Here is a 24233-nt window from a genome sequence, read left to right as displayed (position 1 = left end):
AAATTTGAGTTTGATTTGCAAAAACAAACCAAGTGGTGGCAAAGGATGATCCATATATGTCAAAATTGAATCAAAACAATTTTGAGTTCTTAGTTGAATTGATTTTGTACTTGTTCTACTTGCTTTATGTTGTGTTGGCATAAATCACCAAAAAGGGGGAGATTGAAAGGGAAATGTGCCCTTGGGCCATTTCTAAGTATTTTGGTGATTTAGTGTCCAACACAAGTGCCTAAGTGTAAAATGGTGGACAAAGTACAAATCAAGGATAAAGGTATGTTTCTCAGACTTAGTACATTGTTTTCGTGACTAATGTATTGTGTCTAAGTGTTGGAAACAGGAAAAATCCAATTGAAAATGCCTTGGCTCGAGCAGCCAAGACTCTGCTCAGTCTGGAGCACCGGACTGTCCGGTGGTGCACTGGACAGTGTCCGGTGCGCCAGGCTGGCTCTGGCAAACAGGCTGCTCTCGGGACTTCGACGGCGGTGTACGGCTATAATTCACCGGACTGTCCGGTGGTGCACCAGACTGTCTGGTGGGCCGTTCACAGGCGAACTCGTCGCTCTCGGGATTTCACCGGCGACGTACGACTATAATTCACCGGACTGTCCGGTGAGCCAACGGTCGGCAGGGCCAACGGTCGACAGCGCAATCTGCGCGGGACACGTGGCCGAGCCAACGGCTAGAAGGAGGCACCGGACTGTCCGGTGTGCACCGGACATGTCCGGTGCGCCAACGGCTCTCAGGCTACCAACGGTCGACTGTGCCATTTTTGGAAGGAAATCGGGCACCGGACAGTGTCCGGTGTGCACCGGACTGTCCGGTGCGCCAGTCGACAGAAGGCAAGATCAGCCTTCCTAGATTGCTCTCAACGGCTCCTAGCTGCCTTGGGGCTATAAAAGGGACCCCTAGGCGCATGGAGGAGTACACAAAGCATTCCTACAACATTCCTAAGCACCAAGACATCGATTCCGCGCCTTTGATTCTTTGCGATAGCAATTAGAGCTCTGGTTGAGTGGTGAACTCATTGAGTTGTGTTGTGCGCTCTCGTTACAACTTGTGTGCGTGGTGTTGCTGTGATTTCTTGTCTTGAGTGCGTTGCTAATCCCTCCCTTGCTCTGTGCTTCTTTGTGAATTTCAAGTGTAAGGGCGAGAGGCTCCAAGTTGTGGAGATTCCTCGCAAACGGGATTGAGAAAAGCAAGCAAAACACCGTGGTATTCAAGTGGGTCTTTGGACCGCTTGAGAGGGGTTGATTGCAACCCTCGTCCGTTGGGACGCCACAACGTGGAGTAGGCAAGCGTTGGTCTTGGCCGAACCACGGGATAACCACCGTGCCATCTCTATGATTGATTTCTTGTGGTTATTGTGTTTTGTTAAGACTCCTCTCTAGCCACTTGGCATTTACTGTGCTAACGCCTAACCAAGTTTTTGTGGCTTAAGTTTTCAAGATTTACAGGATCACCTATTCACCTCCCCTCTAGGTGCTCTCAGGTATTTCTCCTTGGAGGGAGTACATTTGGGTAATAACTGGGTTTATTACTAAAATTTGGCTGTACTATTAGTAATAAATACTTAACCAACTAAAAGCAATTGCTTAACCTTAACTCCACATACAACTAGTCCACTTTAGCCAAACAGGACATTTGCTGAGTACGTTGATGTGTACTCACCCTTGCTTTAAAAACCACCCCACCCCAGGTTGTCCCCACTGTATTCAGTGCTCAGGAGGAGATGTAGGCAACATGGAGGACTTTGAGGAGTTCCAGGACTACGACGAGTTCTAGTTATCTTAGTGGCAAACCCCTAGTCAGCTGCCTGTGAAGGCCTTATCTGCTACGTTTCATATTCCGCACTTTGATAATGTTAATGACTATGTTATAGACTCTGTGGATGTCTTGGACATCTTGATGTAATAAAGTATTGTTTCCGCTATTTATTTTGAGCAATGTGTGATGATGTCCAATTATGTAATCGTTATGTACGTGAGTTTCTGATCCTGGCACATACATGGTTCACATTCGGTTTACCTTCCAAAACCGGGTGTGACAGGACAAAATGATCCAACTAAAGATCCATGCACCTAACAACCATGAGCTCTTCATGACATTGCTTCAATCGATGCAAGCTTTCGACGATGCCACATGTCGCCTACCAGAACTCTAATCTAGGTTCAAGCTCATAAATCGTATGTTTGGTGGTTTTGAGGCCCAAATCACCAAACCCCTCGTGAGTAGTGTATCATCTAATGTTCCCTCTATGATCTTGACTCATGTGTACCACTAGTTCTAAACTACCTGATCATCAAATCCTCTAATGCCTAGCTTGACTTGGTCAGCAACCATCTTGGCCTGGTCAACAAAATCTACTTCTCCCATATACATTTGCACTTGTCGATGTCCTCATGTGTCATCCATCCATGATCAGTCTTTGCCCTATCAGTTATATGGTCCAAGCCTTGACATTTATCCTCATTGTTCCTAGTCCCATCTGCACAAACACGCTTAACCTGCACCACTGCCATCGACCATCTTTATGATCCACATATGTACACTACATGCCAAGAGACTTGTTGCACAATACCACACACTCATTCTATGGTTAGTCTCAAATTCAACCAAAGTTGATCATCTCCTTGACAATCACTCACCACATTAAAAAATTACGGGCACATATCAAACATGTGTTTATAATCTCCTTCTTGATGATTGCATTGTTAACATCAACATAAAGAGATAAATCAAAAGTAAAAGTAAAACTAAAAATTTGCTCAAATAACTAAAAGCTAGTGAAAAGAAAAACAAAATCATTAGAAAATGAGCGAAGCTCACTCCAAAATACATGGGTAGTGGCTCGATGCAATCAAGCAAAATATCTTGTCTCAAGAAGAGGCAAAAATGACTCCACCGCTAGCTAAGAATAAAATCAACAAATTGAGCTTCAAAATAGTTCAAGCATAATGAAAGCAAAAATAGGGAAGTCAAACTTACTAAATAGTGCTAGTCTCCCTAGAAGAGGCAAAGACTCAACACAAATAGCAAAAATATCCCCCTAAAAGCACAACCCCCTTGTTGAAAAGGCCAAAGACAAGTTCGAATGCAACTCCTCACTCAAAGATGCACTCTCCCACATGAATGCACACTCTTAAGATATGCCAACTCTGTTCTTTTCCTTAGACAAACATTCTTTGTGTGTGTCCTTCCCTTTGTTGGCACATACACATATCAAGATGTTTAAAACCGCAACTCCCTCTCTTAATATGCTATAAGTGCAAGGGATGTATAAACCACATGAGTTTTATAGAAAAATGGATCAAGGCCCATTTGATAATATAGTTTTGTTGTTTAATGATCAACAAGTTAGTCTTAAAAAAGTCGAACCAAACAATTAAAGTTAGACGATGAAGAAAATGCGGAAGAGATGAACTGTATAGTTTTTATGAACTATGTGATTTTTCTTTTTAAAAAAGTTTTTACAGTTTATTTATTTTATTTTAATTATGTAATTTTTTGGTCAATTTTGTGATCGGATGAATTTATTTCCAATAAAATGTCATGTTTTATTTTAAATAAAAGTCTATAAAATAGAAAATGATGTGACACTGAGGTTGATAGTAAAAACTATACATTAGAACATCGTGGTAGATAAATGCTAACAATGATTGATAGCCTAATCGGTAGTGTAATTGATAGCCGTGATCAATCTATCAGCAGAGACGAAGAAGACACCAATTAAACTATGATCAGTAAATCGTGTATATAGTCATGTAAAATATTATTTTAGACTATAAATTACACTGATTATAAAGTGTAGATTGAAATAAGAGATGAGATCAAGTAAGCTGCTAGAGATAGCCAACTCAAGGCCATTTTCGTCCATCTATGAAAATACCCAACCGTATAAAATTCTTGTGGCTTCCTTTCCTCTTCCGTGGCTTGCGCATACCGCACATGTTTCCTTCCTCACTGTTCGGTCCTCCCGCCCCTCCCACGGCCTCACCTCTCCTCGCCGACGGAATCGAAAGCAGGTAACCCCTTCTTCCACGACTCTCACTCCTTCTCATCCACTCATTTAACCCCTTCTCGAATGACTCTCACTCCTCATAATTCACTCGTTCCGTTTTTTGTTCGGTATTAGTTTTACTTCCATTCGAAATCTGCGCCTGTGGACCGGCGTCTTGCATGAATTTATTGGTGGGGGAAGTGAAGGATTTTGTGGTGGTTTAGGGTCTTGATTGGACAGTGTATTGGACTTCTGTTTTTTTGGTGATGAGGACCGTAGCCGGAACCAACAAGATTGTTTGCTTCGTGTGAGCCTTTTCATGGTTTGATAAATTCTCGGGCACTCGAGTTAGACAAGACTTTACTCCGTATTATTTAGAATTAGGTCAGTAGTTCTACCATGAATGATCATATGGATCTTTTTTATGTTTTTCAAATTATCAGTCTTATACAACTACAATCTTTCAGGAATGAACAGTCATGCTGAATTTCTTGGCTGGTCCATTCGGAGCAATATGTAAATTAGTACCCTATATTCTCTTCTGAGATCATTATTCCTAACTGCTGGAGATATACATGAAGTTGTATTAATTATTGATGTAGTCTTGAGAAAAGATAACTTTGTTAGTGGGATTCAGGACAGTTGTTTTCTGCCAGGATTGCTAGACGGACATGTGGGTCATTATTTTTAGATGTATGCTAATGTGCGATTCTCTGGACAGGGGCTTCTGATTGGTCGTACTCATGGCAATGTTGGTGCCTGATCTTAGTTTCTCGGCATCGATCTCTAGTGTGAAGCTCCCAAGGTACGGGGCATCAAAGAGTGAGACATTCTTTGTTAAGAAGCCCCCAACATTCCGTGCAGAAGCTAGGCCAGCGGAATCTGGCAAATATGGTACTAATAATGGCCGGGCAACAAAGATGGTACCAACAACTGAGTTCAGGAGGACCAGTGGTGGTCTTGTAAGATCAGGGACAGTTAATGGTTCTCCAAATAGCGCTGTCAATGGCTCGACCAAGGTGTTGATTAATGGTTCTGCAAATGCCATTGACAATAGCTCAACCAAAGCAGTCATTAACGGTACGCCGAAGGTGGCTGTAAATGGTACTAGTCTGGTGAAAAGCAGCAAGACTTCTCTTGTTAAGACGCAGAAGCAAGTGAGACCCAAAGATGACCCCTTTCAAGAGGAATTGAAGGTTTTGCCTTCTGATGAGGGATTCAGCTGGGCAAAAGATAATTACAATTCTGTGCAGAGGAGCATAGATATATGGTCTTTTGTGCTTTCTCTTCGAGTCCGCGTGCTATTTGACAATGCAAAATGGGCATATCCTGGTGGATTCTCGGAAGAAAAGCAGGTATGTGTTTAAGATATAGGTAAAAACTGAATCATGTTCTTTCAAGAAAAAAAAATAGTCTCCAGCATTGTGATTCCAAAGAAGTCATTAAAGGAAAATTTTCTGTGCTAAGTAGCCACCTCCAGTTCCAAATGAGTGTTCTATCTTTAGGTGGAGTTAAGTCTGTTAATCTGTTTGTTGTTATGAATGGAAGCATGATGAATTATATCACTTGGGGCTGCAAAGAGAAAGGATTCACTTTCTACTATACATGTGAGTGGGCTAAAAGGTGGCTTACATGTTGCAGAAAGTTCGAAGGCGGAAAACTGCTTCATGGCTAAGAGAGCAAGTATTACAGCTTGGCCCAACGTTTATTAAGCTCGGGCAGTTATCCTCCACTAGATCTGATTTATTTCCCAGAGAATTTGTGGACGAGCTTGCGAAACTGCAGGTAATTTGCTTGTTTTAGATGTGCGTATTTTATTTTTATTGTGACAAATTGGCATATGTTTCTGTTTCTGCTGTCCCTGTTCTTTTATTCCAGTGACATGATTCGTTTGTCTCTTATTTCCTACCTTCCTATTAATGGTTTTGTTTCAACTATCTGACAATGGCAAAATGATCAATTAGGCCAGTCTCCATAGGAGTTCCATCAGAATTTGATTTGCATCTAATAAGCTGTATATAGTATTTCATATGAGCGATATATAGTACTCATGTTTTATCCCTTTTATTTCTGCTTTTATGCAGGACAGAGTACCTGCTTTTTCTCCTGAGAAGGCAAAAGCTTTCATAGAGAAAGAAATGGGTTGTTCCATTGATGTTGTGTACAAAGAATTTGAGGAACGCCCAATAGCTGCTGCCAGTCTTGGTCAGGTATTTAATCGTAAACTTTGTCTACACCTACATTTTTTACCCAATACCTTTGCATACTTACAACAACAACAACAATAAAGCATTAAGCATTTTAGTCCAAGTAAGTTCGAGTAGGTTAGAGTCAAAACTCAACAGAAAACACAAATCAAGGTTCAGGTATGTGGATACTTGTTTTTCATTCACTCCTATTCAAGGCTAAATCGTTAGCTATATTCCATCCTAAGTTTTCTTTTTATTGTCTCTTCCCATGTCAACTATGGCCTTCTGCCTCTCTTCCCATTAGTACCGTGCCTTAGGATCCCACTACGGGCTGGTGCCTCTGGAGATCTCCATGGAACAGACTCAAACCATCTCAATTAGTGTTAGACAAGCTTTTAATAAACCATGAACATTATGCAATCCTTTTTCTCAAAGATATTCCCTTGTTTAAATCCTCTAGAAACTAGATACATTGTGATTTAGCGCCTCTTTCAGCGTTTGAAGGAATTGTATGATTCTCTCTAATTAAAGTAAAATAATATATCCATTGCACATCACTCCTGTATATGTCTATTGCTTTTCATATCATGTATCAGTTTTCACTTAATGCATCTCAGTTTCATGGCAAAAAAAAAACTGATATTACATTACTGACCTCAATGACCTGGAAACAGTTTATGAAATTCAGTGCCTTTGACGATATCTATGTGCATTTTTATGAATTCTACTTCCATGTAATTGTGTTTATTTTTCAGGTACACCGTGCAATGCTCCACAATGGAGAAAGAGTTGCAGTTAAAGTTCAGCGACCTGGGCTCAAAAAACTTTTTGATATTGACCTAAGTAAGAACTATTGCTTAAGAGGAACAGAACAAACAAAAGTTTAATGTGTGCTATTCTTTTAATTCAAACCTATTTGGCCGGAGTTTCATCTCTTACCCAGAACAAATGGTGGATATAATGTTTTGATTTTTTTAGAACAACGCAGGAGAGCTGCGTGTCATTTCATTATGCAAGAGGAAAAAAACGGTGTGGGGGCCGAGGCCAACCCACGGTTACAGATTTACACCCACCAGCTTGCCACACAGGCTCACACAAGAGGTAGGCGACCAAAAAACACACCCAGGGGGAATGATCAAGATCCCAGCCCCACCAACCTCGCACTCAGAAGCCTAAGTGCAGAATTGCCAGCAAGGCACCACAGGTTGCCTTTGCCTTCATGTACAACTTTATGGCACACAAAAGAAACACTGGGACTAATCCCTTCAAACACACACTCATTCCTGTGCTTCCAAACTTCCCAGGCAACCAAAATGATCAAGGAATTCAGGCCTTTCTTGACCTCCTTAGGGACTGAATTGATAATCCCCGACCACCAGCCAGAAAACCTCCTTCCATTGGGCTGCGCCGCTGCGGGATATGTGCTGTCAGCCCAAGACAAGTGAACACAGCAGCCCACACATCGCGAGAGAAAATGCAAGAAATAAGCAAATGCTGCATGGTCTCCTGCTCCTGGTCGCAAAGAGGGCACACAGAAGGATGTTGGAGCCCACGCCTAGCCAGGCGTTCCGCCGTCCAACATTTATTATTCAATGCCAACCAAATGAAGAGTTTGCACCGGAGCGGTGCCCAACTCTTCCAAATCCTTTTCCAGGGCCCAAATTTAATTGACCCAAAAAAGAATGCCCGATAATCAGATTTTACATGAGTACTGTCTAGAGCCCGTAAACTTCCAACGGAATTGATCAGGAACACCTGGCTGCAGCATAACTCCCAGATTTTTAGATATTCAATTAGCACTTGAACAGTAAGACCCCCCCTTGATGTCCGAAACCCACCTTCGATACACCAGTTCGTAAAATGTAATAATAATATTAATGTTCATGTGTATGTTTTGTTAGAAAATATTTCAAATGCTATGTTGAAAAATTAGTGTATTGATGATGATACCAATGAACTAATCATTTTGGATTTTTTTGAAAGAAGCCCATGAACTAATCATAGTAAAACCTTTTCCCCTTTGGTTTCTTGCAGGGAACTTAAAGCTAGTAGCTGAGTATTTTCAAAGAAGTGAAACATTTGGAGGCCCTTCAAGGGACTGGATTGGTATTTATGAGGAATGTTCCAAGTAAGTACATAAATAGTCTTTCTTTTTTTTACTGAACATAGGTAGTCTTCTCTTTTTGCTGAACATAGATAGTCTACTTTGATATTTTATATGTGCTATATGATTAATGAGTAGTTTGCACTATTGATAGTCATTAACTTATATGGTTAAACAACTTTGTTAGCAAAATGGTGAACATATTGCGACATGTATAATGCAGAGATCTCAAAAACTTTAATTATATAGGCTTATATTACTTTGGAAATTGGTTTACCAAAAATTCATTATTCTGATTTCTATGGTTTTAGAATTTTATATGAAGAAATTGATTACATCAATGAAGGAAAGAATGCGGACAAGTTTCGGCGGGATTTCAGAAATATAAAGTGGGTTCGCGTGCCAGTATGTTTCTTGGACATCACAATGCAATTTTTTGGGGGTGTTTGATTCAATTCCCTTCCACTATCTTAATCAAACAAACTGAGATTGCATGACTAGAAGAACAGAACATAACCACCATATACAGCATCCTGGTTGAATTTTTCTTGATGGAGGCAATGTATGATTGTAGTTAAGCCTGCTCAACAATGAGTATCACAAAATGTTGTATTAATGCTGAAGCTGATATGGCAAGCTACCTGTTGATTTATGTTGATTAGTGGTTGGCACATGCTGTAAGGTCTATCTATATACTTGGAACATTCCATGAAGCACTATCTATGTACTTATAAACTATTGTAAATTATAATCCACTTTAGTCATGGTGGAGCACTAAGTACCTAGTTAAGACCAGAGCTATCCGTATAGTGGGCTTAGTGGTTGGTTCTAATAATCGATGTTTTTAATCCCTATATTTCTCTCTAAATATGTTTAAACTTTAATAACAGTGGAGCACTGAAGTGAAAGCCTTCATTTTTGTCAACCTTAGTTCTAAAGTTTACATGATGTTTCATTATACTATCTTTTTGTAGCTTATCATGTGGGACTACACAACTGAAAAGGTGCTAACCCTGGAGTATGCCCCTGGTAAGATAGTTATGTATTGCAGGGGAAGTTTTGCATAGTTAGAGTTGGATGAACTATTGTTTTTTTTCGAACAACACAAGAGATCCGCATGTCATTTCATTAAGAAGAAAGAGAAATACCATATACATTAAGGAGAGCAAAAACAACCGAAAACAACCAAGACCACAAGACCTGTACCCCTACAGCCAGGGACTGAGCAACTAAAAGCTGAGGTTGTTACAACGGCGACACCTAGACCACTTGAATACAAAACCACAGAAGGGGGTAGGCCATCAAGACCTACACATTCCTAGCTTGTGCCCAGACCAAGAAGTCATGCAGTTTGGAGGCTCCAGCCCACCTCCAAAGCCGACATTCCTCAACGATCCTTGTGATCAGAGTAGGTATGCTAGGCACGCTGCCTCCTAGCGCGCCACAAGGACAACACCCCATCTTCAAGCGGCGACGCCCAGTCGTCCCAGCAACCTTGCAGCAGCTCGCGGAAAGGAAGGCGATTGAGCGGGCGAGTGCCTGCAAGGTGTATGCGGCGGTGCGACTGCAGGAGGTGCGCCCAGTGGCGGATGCAGGACAAAATTTCAGGTGGGGTGATACCGTAGGAGACAAATTAATATACTAGACCATTTGATAAAAATAGGTTCATGATAATAACATGGAGATTAAGTGATAATATGAGGAGTGTTCTAAAATAACATGAATACCGAAACTTCATTTTGGCCACTCTAAAGGAGAGTTGGAGAGAAGAAAAGGGTGGACTGGTGGGGACTGGACGTTAGGGCGAAGCGGGCGCATCAGCATGTCGGTGTGGAGAGTCAGCGAGTCCACCACAAAATGACGACGGTGAGGCGACAACAGGCGTGGGATAGCGAGGGCAGGCGACGATGCGGCGGTAGATGGCAACGACGAGGCGAAAAGGCGGTGGCGCCAAGCGACAACCATTGTTGCGTTGCGACGGCGCGACGGGACCCTTGTGAGATAGCGAGGGCAGGTGGCGCTGTGGTGCCAAGGCAGAATCTCACTAATAGCCTACCCATCTGCCGGTGCGGATTAGGAGGCAAAGTAGATGTACTGCGTGCAAGATCCCGACGTGGCGACGAGCACCACGACTTGGGTGGGGAGTGGGCTGAGTAGTGCAATACCGAGAAAAAGTTAGATCAAAGTCTAGTTTTCGTTAAATTTAGTACAACCTACTATATAAAAGTTTATTTATTTTATTATATATCTAAGTCTATATAAAAGTTTATTAATTTTATTATATATCTAAGTTTATGTATAAGAGTTTATAAAAACCAAGGTGGGGCCGTGGCCCCATTGACCACCCCTTGCGTCCGCCACTGGGTGCGCCGATAGATGCTCGAGGCAACCTTGGTGGCGGTTGACCTCGGCACACGGGGGCGCGACCTCGCCCTGTCGGACGGCCATTAGCAACCGCATTGGCCCGCTGTCTCTAAGCGCGAGCATGGTGCGTGTCCCACGGGCAACGAACTCCAACTCTACGGTAGCGGCGGTAGTGAAGGTGCTCCCCTCCTTGTCATCGGCGAGGGCGCACTGCCTAGTGCCACCACATTCCGCTATCGGCCCCACGAGGGTGCCTCCACTGGTCATTGTTGCGACCCATTCCAGGTGGCCATCCACGTGCTCCCCTTTCGTCCATATGGCGTCTATGGGATCTAGGTGGCTGCACACGTGCATGTCCAATGCGCGGTGAGTGTCCGCCTTATCTTGAGGGGTCAAAAAATAAAGGGTCGTAGTCTAATTCAGGTTCGGAATAATAATAAACCAAGATGTAAAAGGCTTATTTTTAGGTGTTAGGTTTATGTCTAGTGGAGTCATCGTTAGCGTTATTGTTAGGTTGCAGCTCGAGAACGAGCTGCATATCCAGGTGGGGCGTAGTGCCAGGGGACACTGTTCACATGGTTACTGTAGCACGGGAACAATATCGAGATTAGATCAGATTTGATTTGGATCAGATTAGTTAGGGAAGAGATAAGAATTAGATAGATTTGGTTGATAAGGATTAGATTAGTTAGGGAAGAGATAAGGATTAGATCAGATTTGGTTAGTTAGATAGAGATAAGTCAATCGTCTCTATAAAAGGGACACTATTGTATCAGTTAAGGGTAAGCAATAATTAGAAGCAAGCCTTCTTGCCCGGCCGTGGGTAGAGGCCCCCGGCCGACGTTCCTGCAACTACAACTTTTTTTTTTCGAAAACGCAGGAGAGCTGCGTATCATTATATTAAGAGGAAAAAAGGTGAGGATATGAAACCTCATACAAGCCAAACAAACCCACACACCCACACGCACTCAAGGATATCTAGGAGTACAATGATATTATGACCAACAACACTCATGACCAAGAAAGAAGGACGCCGATTAGTGCGCTGGAGCGGAAAGGATGCTATCTAATCCATTGGCTCCAGCCCTACACCAGTTGTGAGACTCCTCCCTGACCCACTTGATGACCATGGTAGAACAAGGCTGCTCCCCATTGAAGACACAACGGTTGCGGTGATTCCAAATGGCCCAAGCCCCAAGAATGATCAAAGAATTGAGGCCCTTTGACAGCCCCCTAAACGTTGGATCACCTGGGACCGAGACAACTCCTTCCCACCAAACCTCAAAGGAAGAGGTCGCAAGGTTAGGAGCCAGGTGCTGCAAACGGACAAATTTCAGAATCTGAAACCAAACATCACGTGAGAAGACGCAGGAAACTAGCAGATGGTTTAGGGTCTCCTCCTGATCACACAACGGACAGAGATGAGGGTGAGGCAGCCCCTTTCTTGCCAGACGGTCAGCTGTCCAGCAGCGACCATGAGCCACAAGCCACATGAAGAACTTGCATTTTCCAGGCGCCCAGGCCTTCCAAATCCTCTCCCAGGGGTTAAAAGTTGTTGATCCAAAAAAGAAACCAGTGTATGCCGATTTGGTGGAATAAAGACCTGAGCTAGAGAGTAGCCATATGTGCTTATCCTCATGATCCTGTTGTAAATCCCAGTGAGCGGTGAGATCCCAAACTTTGAAGAATTCAGATAGAACATTAAGGGTGATAGCACCTCGAATGTCCTGCACCCATTCCCTTGTTGTGAGAGCATTGTGGACACTCCTCTTTTTAGCCCTAGAAGAGACCGTCTTGACCAGGTGAGGGGCCAACTGACAGAGACTCTGACCATCTATCCATTTATCAGTCCAAAACAAAGTGTTTTTACCGTTGCCCACCACCGAGGAGACCGCTGCCGAGAAAAAGGCCTTCACTGAAGGGTGAGCTTTTATATTAAAGGAAGCCCAAGGCCGGTCAGGATCAGTTTTTTGCAGCCAGAGCAAGCGCAGCCTAAGAGCCCAATTCATTTTTTGCAGGTCCGAGATGCCCAACCCCCCAAGCTTTTTTGGTCTAGTAACCTTGCTCCAGGCTACCATACAATGACCTCCCAAAGCATTCTTCCTTCCTCTCCACAAGAAACTTCTTCTGATTTTGTCAATTGCTTTAATCATCCAAGTAGGTAGATCCATGGCCATAGTTAAATAAAGTCATTGACGACAAGACTGCCTGGACAAGGATCAATCTTCCAGCTTTGGTTAACAGATCAGCTTTCCAGCTGGGAAGACGACCCACAATTTTTATCAATGAGCGGTTGGAGGTGCTGTTTCCCAAGCCTCTTCAAGGAAAGAGGCACCCCCAAATATTTGCAGGGGAAGCTGGCAACAACGCATGGCAGCAAGTTGTGAATGATATCCAGATTTTCAGCAGCACACCGGATGGGGAAGACGCTGCTCTTTGCCATATTTGTTTTAAGCCCAGAAGCCTCTCCAAAAATCCTAAGGATATCCATGGTGGTCACAACATCAGATGTCACCGGGTGAAGGAAGATTACCACATCATCAGCATAAAGAGATATACGAGAGTGGTATGAATTTCCTGATAACGGCTCCAACAATCCCACAGCAGCTGCCTTTTTAGTTAAATAGCACAAAACATCCATAACCAGGATGAAAAGCATTGGGGAGAGAGGATCTCCCTGCCGAAGACCCCTTCTATGGAGAATTTTCTGCCCTGGCGCACCATTAAGTAGAACTTGAGAAGAAGCAGATGCAAGAAGAGTGCTGATAATATCACACCAAATTTGCCCAAAGCCCAAATGCTTCATAACTTCGAGGAGAAACGACCATGAGACAGAATCAAACGCTTTGGTGATATCCAATTTAAGAAGGATCCTTGCACAATTTTTCTGGTGGAGCATAATGGCTGTCTACTGAACAAGCATAAAATTGTCAAGAATGGATCTGCCCTTAATAAAAGCGCTTTGATTCTGAGATACCATATTGTCAAGGTGACTAGCCAATCTATTTGCTAGAAGCTTAGTGATGAGCTTAGCAAAGGAGTGGACCAAGCTTATAGGCCGAAAATCTTTGACCTGGCAGGCATCGTCCTTCTTGGGCAAAAGAAGGATGTAGGCTGAGTTTAGCAGATCTAAATTCACCCATTTTCTGTTCCAAACAGCTGTAGCAGCAGCCATAATTTCCCCTTTTATGATCTGCCAGCACGACTTATAGAATTTCCCAGTAAAACCATCCGGGCCGGGCGCCTTGTTTAAAGGAAGAGATAGGACTGTTTTCCAGACTTCATCTTCAGTGAACGGGCTGTCCAGCGATGTCAGATCATGGGTAGGGATGTCAAGCTGAGCCAAGCCGGAGCGGTCGAGCTCGCCGGGGCCGAGGCGGGCGCGCCCATGGCGCGGGGGCGGGGGACGCCGACGGGAGGGAAGGAGGAGGGAGGGGAGGAGAGGAGGGAGGGGGGAGGGAGAAACCTCACCGGAGAGGGAGGCCGGCGCGGGGACGGGACGGGGGCGACGACGACTAGGGTTAGGGTGAGGGAGAGAGAGAGAGAGGGGATGACGAGCGGGGCCCGCGGGGAGGGGATTTTTGGAAAAAAGAAAAGGGGAAGGGGGCGGTTGGGCCGGCTGGGCCCAAAAGGGGGGGGAGGGGGCGCGCGGCTGGGCCGCCAGGCGGCCCACGGCGGGAAGGGAAGGGGGGGGGCGGCTGGGCCGCCGCGAGGCCCACGCGGGGGGAAGGGGGGCGGCTGGGCCGAAAATGGGGAAGGAGGGGGGAGAGGAGAAGGAAAAGGTTTTCTTTTTCTAAAATCTATTTTCCTCTAGATGAATGCATTCACATTTTTAAACAATCAAAAGGTATGCATGGTTCGGCATGGTGCAACAAACAAAAATAGCTCTAGGTTTTGGTTACACAAGGTGTCGAGCTAATTCTCGCTATAACTTTTAGAAAAGATCAAGGCTTAGCGAGAAGAAAAGGGAAAAAGGAAAGAGTAACGCCTGAATTTGGTGAGAGAAAAGAAGAAAAAATTCTACCCCCAAATTCAGGGCGTTACAGTCAGGCTCCGGTAGGACGTCGCATCGGCGACCGGGGGCCCATCGTCCTCTGAGAGCTTCGCCTGAGTGTCGACAGGCGTGGAGCAGGGCTTGCAGTCGGACATGCCAGCCCGCTCCAGTATGTCGATGGCGTACTGGCGCTGATGGAGGAAGAGACCCTGGGGCCGGCGCTCGGCGGTGATGCCGAGGAAGTGGTGGAGGGGCCCCAGGTCCTTCATCGCGAACTCCCGCTGCAGGGCAACGATCGTGCGTTGTAGAAGGTCGGCGGTGGATGCCGTGAGCACAATGTCATCGAACTCAGGACCTGAGGAGTGCTACTCAGACCACCTAACCAACTCAGATAGAGGCCCTTTCGCAATCCTAGACATAACAAAAGTCAAGATCAAGAATAACACGACAACCATGATTCTTGGAGAGGATAAAATCATATGTCCATTGATTAGATTGGGACTATAATATAGGCATAAGCATAGGCTTACATAGCCAACACAACCAAGTAATATGCCTCATGGGCCAGATTCTAGGCTTATACATATAGATAGAGCTAATACAATCTAAAACCCTCAAAATCAAAACTCTAGCCATGACAGATGTAGAGATTGGATCAAAACTCAGTAAACACCAAGGAGGGCAGGCCTTTGGTGAAGATGTCAGCAAAATGCAAGGTCGTCAAGACGTCGAGTGGAGATTAATCTCAACATGCTTTGTACGCTGATGCTGAACTCGGTTGTCAGAGAGGTAGATGGTGCTGACGTTGTCATAGGCTCGCAGTAGACAAGGGTGCTTTGGGTGAGAGGACTTTGAAGCTCATATAGGAGCTATTGGAGCCAGCTGGAGCCCTCCTTTACCAAGGCTTGGGACTTGCTATGTTGAGGCAACATCAGCGGAGTTATATTTTTGTGTAAAAACGTGCATTTGCTGATTTTCATTTAGAAACATACATCGAAGGTCTGATATGGAGTATTAAAGCATGTTTATCCTTTCAGTTGTCACTTGAAAGTATATGTTGTACAACAATCTTTACCTTGATTTTTTTAATTCCTCATTTGTACAGGTATTAAAATAAACAATTTGGATGTGCTTGACAACCGGGGTTATAGTCGCTCACTAATTGCATCACGTGCAATAGAATCTTACCTAATTCAGGTTGTGTTTTTTACCTATGCTGCTTGTAGTAATTCAAACTCAATTTGGTCGCATGTTGTTTAAACTTCTGCTATGAAATACTCATAGAATTATGATTGGTAGTGTTAGAAAGTGTATCTCAGCCTGTGGCCTGTCGCTTAGCAGATATGCTGGCCGACCTGTATGGAAGTATTGTCACTAATATAGATAGAGAGGATTAGGGGAGGATCTCAATCCCTCTGAATGAGGATCTGATTCTAGTCTAGGATCTTTCCTTTGGTGTAGAAGGCTTCCTTTTTATCTCTCACCTTCCTCCCCTATATATACTTGTACATGTACTGTCTATCATATCAATCCAAATACACGCTTCCAACTCACTCACTTGGTATCAGTCGCCTAGGTCCTGATTCCTGCCCTCCACCCCAGCGCGCCTCCTCTACGGCGCTGCTTCTCCCCATGGCCGACCTCTAGCCCACCTTTCCGGTCATCGTCGATCTCGACACCGACGCCTCCACTGACTCTGAGCGCGCGGCCCTGGCTGCCTGTGAGGTGGCTTTGGCTCGCGTCGCCGCTACAGAGCAGGACGCCGCCCTCGCTCAGCACGAGCGTGACGTCGCCGACACCCGGATCCGCGCGGCTCTCGCCCGTGCGGCCCACGAGCGCGCAGCGGCGGCCCTCTCTCCTCCAGTCAACGGCATCATCCCTGACGGCACTGGTGTTGACTCCACTGCTCAGTTCTCTACCGTCCTTCTCCAACACGAAGCAGCCGCTCTTCTGAACCTGCACGCTTAAGCCGTCGCCGTGCAGAACATCCGCGCCCTTGTATCACTCCTCCTCGACGTCAACTCCACCTTCTATTCTCGGTGGCGTGAGTCCTTCCTTCTAACTCTCAACAAATTCTCTCTGGAGTGCCACGTGCTTTCCGATGCCGTCCACCACTTGCCCGACTGGATTCACATGAACGCCGTTGTTCTGACTTGGATCAACGGTACCATCACCGACAACCTCGGCGATACGATCTCCGAGCGTGGCGCCACTGTTCGCGTCCTGTGGCTCGCCATCGAGTCCCAATTTCTCGGGAACCGCACGACGCGCACCCTCTATGCCGACCAAGCCTTTCGCTTCTTCACTCAGGGCGATCTTTCTGCTGCTGAGTACTGCCGCCGCTACAAAAAGCTTGCCGAGGATCTTCGCGACCTTGGCGAGCCGGTCTCCGACAAGACTCTTGTCCTCAACATCATCCGCGGCCTCAACGAACGCTTTCAAGCGCTCTGTCTTCACCTTCGTCGCACCTCTCCTCTCCCCACTTTTTTGCAGGTCCATGATGATCTTACTCTCGAGGAACTCACCATGACCAACGCTGCTCCAGCAGTAGCCCTCGCTGCTGTTACTGCACCACCTGGCGAGGTCAGCGGCTCCAAGCCACCTACATCCATTGCTCTCGTCGGGCGCTCTTCACATCAACCACCTCACCGCCCCCTCCCAACATTTTGGGGGCGGTTCTGGTCATGGCTCCTCCTCCGGACAACGCGGCGGTAGAACCTCCGGCAATAACAGCAGCAACATCATTGGCCCTGCACCATCCTCCAACTACAACTACTACAACCCTTGGACGAGGGCCATCTATATGTGGCTTGGCCAACGTCCACCTTTGACTCCTCGCCCGCCTGCTGCCTCGACCCCACCACCGCATGCCCTCGTCGCCGGGGCTCCTGGCCAGTGGGCAGTTCCTGCTGCGGCATATGGGCCGCCCCCTGCCTACGTCGACCCTTCTTCGCCCGCACCCGTCTGGGATCAACACACCCTCGCCGCCAACTTCCAAACTGTCACTCTTCAGCAGCCGCCTCAACAAGAGTAGCATTTTGATACTGGTGCCTCCAGTCACATGACATCTGACGCTGGTATAATATCTCATCCCTCTTCTTCCCAGCATCTTCCTACCCATATTACCGTTGGTAATGGTTATCTCATCCCTGTCAACTCCACTGGCACCACCCATCTTCCCTTTAATCTTTTTCTTCACAATGTTTTAGTTTCCCCCTCCCTCATTAAGGATCTGATTTCTGTCCATCAATTTATCACTGATAATAATTGCTCTATTGAATTTGATCCTTTTGGCTGTTCTGTGAAGGTTCTACCCACTCGGCGCGAGATCTTTAGATGTAATAGCTCTGGTCCGTTGTACCCCCTGCGGTTCCCGACTTCTGCTCTCCTTGCGTCTACCTTATGGCACCAACGACTTGGACATCCCGGTCATGCCGTTTTATCTCATTTAGCGCAGTTGTTATGTATGGCCAAGCCTATGTTAGGCGCAATAGGGCCAAGGCTGCCCAGGTGGGGCCCAAGGCCCAATAGCTAATAGATAAGCTCTATCTAGTTAGTTATACTTATCCAAAGTTAGTAGATATAGATCAGCTCTATCTAGATAGTTATACTTATCCAAAGTTAGTAGATAGACTTGAGATAGCTCTATATATAGATCTGTAAACTCTGGAATAAGGACAAGCAGAATTCCAATCTATTTTGGCTTCCCAGAGGGAGCCAGAGTCTCCTGTGATCTTCTCCCTGCGCGCAACCCAGCCAGGATCACGACGGCGCCCCAGCGCCGCCACCCTGGTCCCACCAAATCCCCTCCCTACAATCTACGCAATCGGCCCGGTAGAATCCGTAGTTCTACCAATCTGGTATCAGAGGACTCGACGATCATGAGTTCCTCCAAGTCGCCGTCACCGGGACAGCAGCCGCCGCCGGCCTCAAGCCCGCCCGCAGCGCCGATCGTCTCCCTGGCCGTGGTCCCTGCGTCGTCGGAGGCCATGGCGCTCGGCCCTCCCGGCGCGGCCATCAACCAGCAGGCCGCCCCCGCGCTCACACCGGCCCAGATCGCGGCGTCCTTGGCGGATCTCAGCCACGCCGTGCGCGATATGCAGATCACCATGAACGCCATGCTGACAGGCCACCTCCCCTTCCCCAATCCACAAGCCGCCCATCCACCCCAGCCGCCGCACCCGTCCCTGACAGCGCAGCCACCGTCGGCCGCACTGCCCCCACCCACGCAGCCACCTGCGCCACTCCCTCCACTCGCCCGGCAACCAATTTCTTACCAGTACGGCATGCCGATCGACCCCGGGCCTTCATCCACCGCATCACCGACCACAGCCCCCATCCATATGATCCGCTTCCCACCATCCCCATCCCCCATCCCATCTTGGGCGCAGGGCGCGCCTACGGTTTCACCGCCAGTGTACTTTGAGGCACTCCCGCGACCAGCGGTCACGACTTCCTTACCCAGCAGCACCGTCGGTGGGCCTCCCGGGATGCTGTTAGGAGGCGGCGACGGCCCCCTGTTCCTGGGTCGGGGGCCCTTGCGCCCCCACGTACCCGCAGCGACAGCAGCGTGGTCACCGTACCACGGGCTGCCTCAGGACGACGACGTGGAGACCGCAGCCTACGGGGGCGCTGAGGCGCGCGCGCCTCCACGCTACTACAAACTGGATTTCGCCACATACGATGGCTCCGAGGATCCGCTGAACTGGCTAAATCATTGTGAGCAGTTCTTCCGGGGGCAGCGCACGCCAGCCTCGGATCGCACGTGGCTGGCCTCGTACCATCTTAAGGGGCCGGCACAGACGTGGTACTATGCCCTGGAACAGGACGAGGGCATGCCGTCTTGGGATCGCTTCGCCGAGCTGTGTCGCCTTCGCTTCGGTCCAGCAGTGCGCGGTTCTCGCCTTGCGGAACTGGGACGCCTCCCCTTCCTGTCCACGGTCCAGGAGTACTCGGACCGCTTCCAGGCGTTGCTGTGTCGAGCTCGAGACGTCTCCCCCATGCAGAAGACGGAGCTATTCGTGGGCGGCCTCCCCGAGTACTTGCGGGTGGACGTTGAGCTGCGCGAACCGCAGGATCTACAAACTGCCATGTACCTGGCACGGGCGTTCGAACGGCGCGCGGCGGCATGGCCCCCATTCCAGCAGCGCGGGTCGCGACCACCGCAACGGGCGCAGGGCTCGGGTCGTGTGACACCAGCACCGCCCGGGGCTCTACCGACCGGTACGACGACGCCAGGCGATAGTACGACTCCGACACGCCCGTTTCGCCGATTGTCCCCGAGCGAGCAGCAGGAGCGGCGCCGGCAGGGGCTCTGCTTCAACTGTGATGAACCCTACGTTCGGGGACACGTCTGCCAGCGGCTGTTCTACTTGGAGGTCGACGACTTCCTCGACGAGGCGTCCGGTGTGGGTGGGGTCGACCCCCTTGAGGAGCCGGCCGCCCCAGACGTCACGGGAGCCAACGCGTTGGTGGTCTCGTTACACGCGCTGGCGGGCATCCGGACGGACAAGACGCTGTTGCTACCAGTCACCATCAACGGCGAGCGACTACTCGCGCTCATGGACACAGGGTCAACCCACAACTTCCTCAACGCTGACACGATGAGCCGCCTCGGATTAGCTATGGCGGGTGGCGAGCACCTTCGGGTCACGGTGGCCAACGGTGACCGCCTACCCTGCGCCGGCATCGCCCGCGACGTCCCCGTCATCATCAACGATGAGTCCTTCTCCATCACGTGCGTCGGGATGCGCCTGGGCTGCTTCGACTTCATCCTCGGCGTGGACTTCCTGGAGACGCTGGGCACCATCCAGTGGAACTTCCGAGCACTGACCCTGTCGTTCCAGCGCCAGGGCCGGCGCATCCACTGGCAGGGTGTGCGGGCCACGCAACAGCCTGCCCCGCAGCAGCTGGCTGTGGCAGTCGTCGACACTGCCCAACAACCCCTCATGGACGTCCTTCTGCAGCAACATGGCGCCATCTTCGACGAGCCCACGGGACTGCCCCCGGCCCGCCCCTACGACCATCGCATCCACCTGCTGCCCGGTACAGCTCCGGTGGCCGTACGACCGTACCGGTACGCACAGCTGCAGAAGGACGAGCTGGAGCGACAGTGTGATGCCATGCTCACACAAGGCATCATACGACCCAGCACGTCGCCGTTCTCCGCTCCGGTGCTCTTGGTTCGCAAGGCGGACCGCTCGTGGCGTTTCTGCATCGACTACCGCGCCCTCAACGCCAAGACGTCCAAGGACAAGTTCCCGATCCCGGTGGTGGACGAGCTCCTCGACGAGCTCCATGGAGCCCGTTTCTTCTCCAAGCTGGACCTACGCTCAGGCTACCACCAGGTGCGGATGCACACCGATGACATCGCCAAGACGGCGTTCCGCACCCATCATGGCCACTATGAGTTCCTGGTCATGCCGTTCGGCCTCTCGAACGCGCCTGCTACTTTCCAGTCCCTGATGAACGACGTACTCCGCCCATATCTTCGGAAGTTTGTGCTTGTCTTCTTCGACGATATCCTGATCTACAGTGCATCATGGGCGGAGCACCTCCAGCATGTGGGCATCGTCCTCGAGACATTGCAGGCACACCACCTCCACCTGAAGCGCTCCAAGTGTTCCTTCGGCGCCACATCAGTGGCCTATCTGGGCCATGTCATCTCCGAGGGCGGGGTCGCCATGGACGCCGACAAGGTCGCGGCAGTGGCCTCCTGGCCGCCCCCGCGGTCTGCACGAGGCCTCCGGGGCTTCTTGGGACTAGCAGGGTACTACCGGAAGTTCATCAAAGACTTCGGCCTCATCGCAGCCCCGCTGACACGTCTCTTGCGACGAGACGCGTTTGCCTGGGACGATGACGCGACAACAGCCTTCCACGCCCTAAAGCACGCCCTAACGACGGGTCCAGTGCTCCAGATGCCGGACTTCGCCAAGCTCTTCGTCGTCGACTGTGACGCGTCAGGTGCAGGGTTCGGTGCTGTCCTTCATCAGGGCGCGGGACCTCTCGCCTACTTCAGCAAGCCATTTGCAGCCCGCCACCTTAAGTTGGCGGCCTACGAGAGGGAGCTCATCGGCCTCGTGCAGGCCGTCCGTCACTGGCGCCCATACTTGTGGGGGCGCCACTTTTCTGTTCGGACTGACCACTACAGTCTCAAATTCTTGCTGGATCAGCGCTTGTCCACAGTTCCTCAGCATCAGTGGACCAGCAAGTTGTTCGGTTTCGATTTCTCGGTGGAATACAGGCCGGGGCGCCTGAACACCGTGGCCGACGCCCTGTCCCGCCGCGACTCGGAGGCTGCCATGGAGGACACGGCTATGGCAACACTGGCCATCTCGGGCCCGACATTCTCCCTGTTGGACGACATCAGGCGGGCGCTGGCAGCTGCACCTGACGGGCAGCACCTCCTCCAGCAGCTGCGGGACGGCGTATTGGCTGCGCCATGGCGCCTCGTCGACGGGCTGCTCCTGCACGGCACACGCATCTTCGTGCCGAACTACGACGACCTGCGCTACCAGGTGCTGACACTGGCGCACTCGACAGGTCATGAGGGCATCCAGAAAACCCTCCATCGACTACGGGCAGACTTCTACATGCCACATGATCGCGCGCTCGTCCAGGACTGGGTGCGCACCTGCACCACGTGCCAGCAAAACAAGACACTGGCGCAGCAGCCGGGCGGCCTCCTGCAACCCCTTGAGGTGCCGTCCCAGGTGTGGGCCGACATCTCCATGGACTTCATCGAGGGGCTGCCCAAGGTGGCAGGCAAGTCCGTCATCCTCACGGTGGTGGATCTCTTCTCCAAATACGCCCACTTCATCGCCCTCGGCCACCCCTACACTGCGTCGTCCGTAGCACGGGCATTCTTCGACGGCATCGTACGACTGCACGGGTTCCCGTTGTCTATTGTCAGTGACCGGGACCCCGTCTTCACCGGGCACGTGTGGCGCGACCTCTTCAGGATGGCGGGGGTGACACTAAAGATGAGCACCGCCTTCCACCCACAGACGGATGGACAATCGGAGGTGGTCAACAAAATTATTGCGATGTATCTTCGGTGTGTCACCGGCGATCGACCGCGGGCATGGGTGGATTGGCTGTCCTGGGCGGAGTATTGCTATAATACCTCCTACCACACAGCATTGCGTGCCACTCCCTTCGAGGTGGTCTATGGCAGATCCCCACCGTCCATGCTACCTTACACGCCAGGGACGGCACGTACTGAGGCCGCAGACGACATGCTACGCTCCAGAGATGAGATGCTGGCCGAGGTGCGCCAGCGCCTTTTGCAGGCCCAGCAGCTCGCCAAGAAGTATTACGATGCCGGGCATCGGGAGGTCCAGTTCCAGGTGGGCGACTGGGTGTGGCTACGCCTGCTACACCGCACCTTCCAGTCCCTCCATCCGCGCGCGAAGGGAAAGCTGGGACCTCGCTACGCAGGCCCTTTCCGTGTCCAGGAAAGGATTGGGTCGGTAGCCTACCGCCTGCAGTTGCCAGATGGTGCTCGCATCCATGATGTCTTCCACGTCAGCCTGCTGAAGCCGCATCGTGGGGATCCTCCTGCAACTCCGGGGACGCTTGACCCAGTGATGGATGGTCGGCTGCTTCCTGTGCCGGCCAAGGTGCTTCGCGCTCAACTTAGGCGGGGCGTGTGGCAGGTTCTCGTACAGTGGCGTGGACTGGCTGAAGATGACGCCACATGGGAAAAGCTTGAAGAGTTCCGTGCTGCTTACCCCAACTTACAGCTCGAGGACGAGCTGTTTGAGAAGGCGGGGAGAGATGTTATGTATGGCCAAGCCTATGTTAGGCGCAATAGGGCCAAGGCTGCCCAGGTGGGGCCCAAGGCCCAATAGCTAATAGATAAGCTCTATCTAGTTAGTTATACTTATCCAAAGTTAGTAGATAAAGATCAGCTCTATCTAGATAGTTATACTTATCCAAAGTTAGTAGATAGACTTGAGATAGCTCTATATATAGATCTGTAAACTCTGGAATAAGGACAAGCAGAATTCCAATCTATTCTGGCTTCCCAGAGGGAGCCAGAGTCTCCTGTGATCTTCTCCCTGCGCGCAACCCAGCCAGGATCACGACGGCGCCCCAGCGCCGCCACCCTGGTCCCACCAAATCCCCTCCCTACAATCTACGCAATCGGCCCGGTAGAATCCGTAGTTCTACCAGCAGTCATCCGCAATTCCTTGTAATAAAAATACTAGTACTCATCCATGTCATGCTTGTCAACTCGGACGCCATGTCCATCTACCATTTCCTACCTCTTCTTCCTGCACCACCTGTAACTTTCAGTTAATTCACTGCGATCTCTGGACATCACCCATCACCAGTGTGTCTGGCCACAAATACTACCTTGTTATTTTGGATGACTGCTCCCACTACTTATGGACATTTGCTTTACGCCTCAAATCTGACACCCTCTCCACCTTAACCAATTTCTTTGCCTACGTTCGTACGCAGTTCGGTATCACCATCCAGGGCATCCAGTGCGACAATGGTCGCGAATTTGACAACCTTCAATCCCGCAACTTCTCCTCCCATGGAGTCCATATGCGTATGTCTTGCCCCTACACTTCA

The 24233-nt window shown here is 49.2% G+C and overlaps 1 protein-coding gene across 4 annotated transcripts in view; it reads left to right on the top strand.

Annotated features, from left to right (window-relative positions):
• Window positions 1–3921: 3921 nt before the first annotated feature.
• LOC103626304 (protein ACTIVITY OF BC1 COMPLEX KINASE 7, chloroplastic) overlaps window positions 3922–24233 on the top strand; it is a 55156-nt gene continuing 34844 nt past the window's right edge. For 2 of the 4 annotated variants that reach the window (XR_002262259.2, XM_020538330.2), the window contains exons 1-9: window positions 3922–4022; window positions 4719–5352; window positions 5639–5782; window positions 6082–6207; window positions 6942–7029; window positions 8221–8314; window positions 8602–8695; window positions 9265–9319; window positions 15754–15845. Coding sequence is in view for 3 of the 4 variants with exons in the window: in XM_020538330.2 (XP_020393919.1) it covers window positions 4741–5352; window positions 5639–5782; window positions 6082–6207; window positions 6942–7029; window positions 8221–8314; window positions 8602–8695; window positions 9265–9319; window positions 15754–15845 (1305 nt within the window). In the remaining variant the exon portion in view is untranslated. Of the gene's footprint in view, window positions 4023–4132; window positions 4382–4718; window positions 5353–5638; window positions 5783–6081; window positions 6208–6941; window positions 7030–8220; window positions 8315–8601; window positions 8696–9264; window positions 9320–15753; window positions 15846–24233 lie in introns of all 4 variants that reach the window. The other 2 variants (XM_020538331.3, XM_020538332.3) reach the window with 2 other exon arrangements.

Source organism: Zea mays, chromosome 5 (genome assembly GCF_902167145.1).
Source record: "Zea mays cultivar B73 chromosome 5, Zm-B73-REFERENCE-NAM-5.0, whole genome shotgun sequence".
Classification (NCBI taxonomy): domain Eukaryota; kingdom Viridiplantae; phylum Streptophyta; class Magnoliopsida; order Poales; family Poaceae; genus Zea; species Zea mays.
The sequence above is the reverse complement of the archived record's forward strand: the minus strand, read 5'-3'. Positions and strand labels throughout refer to the sequence as shown.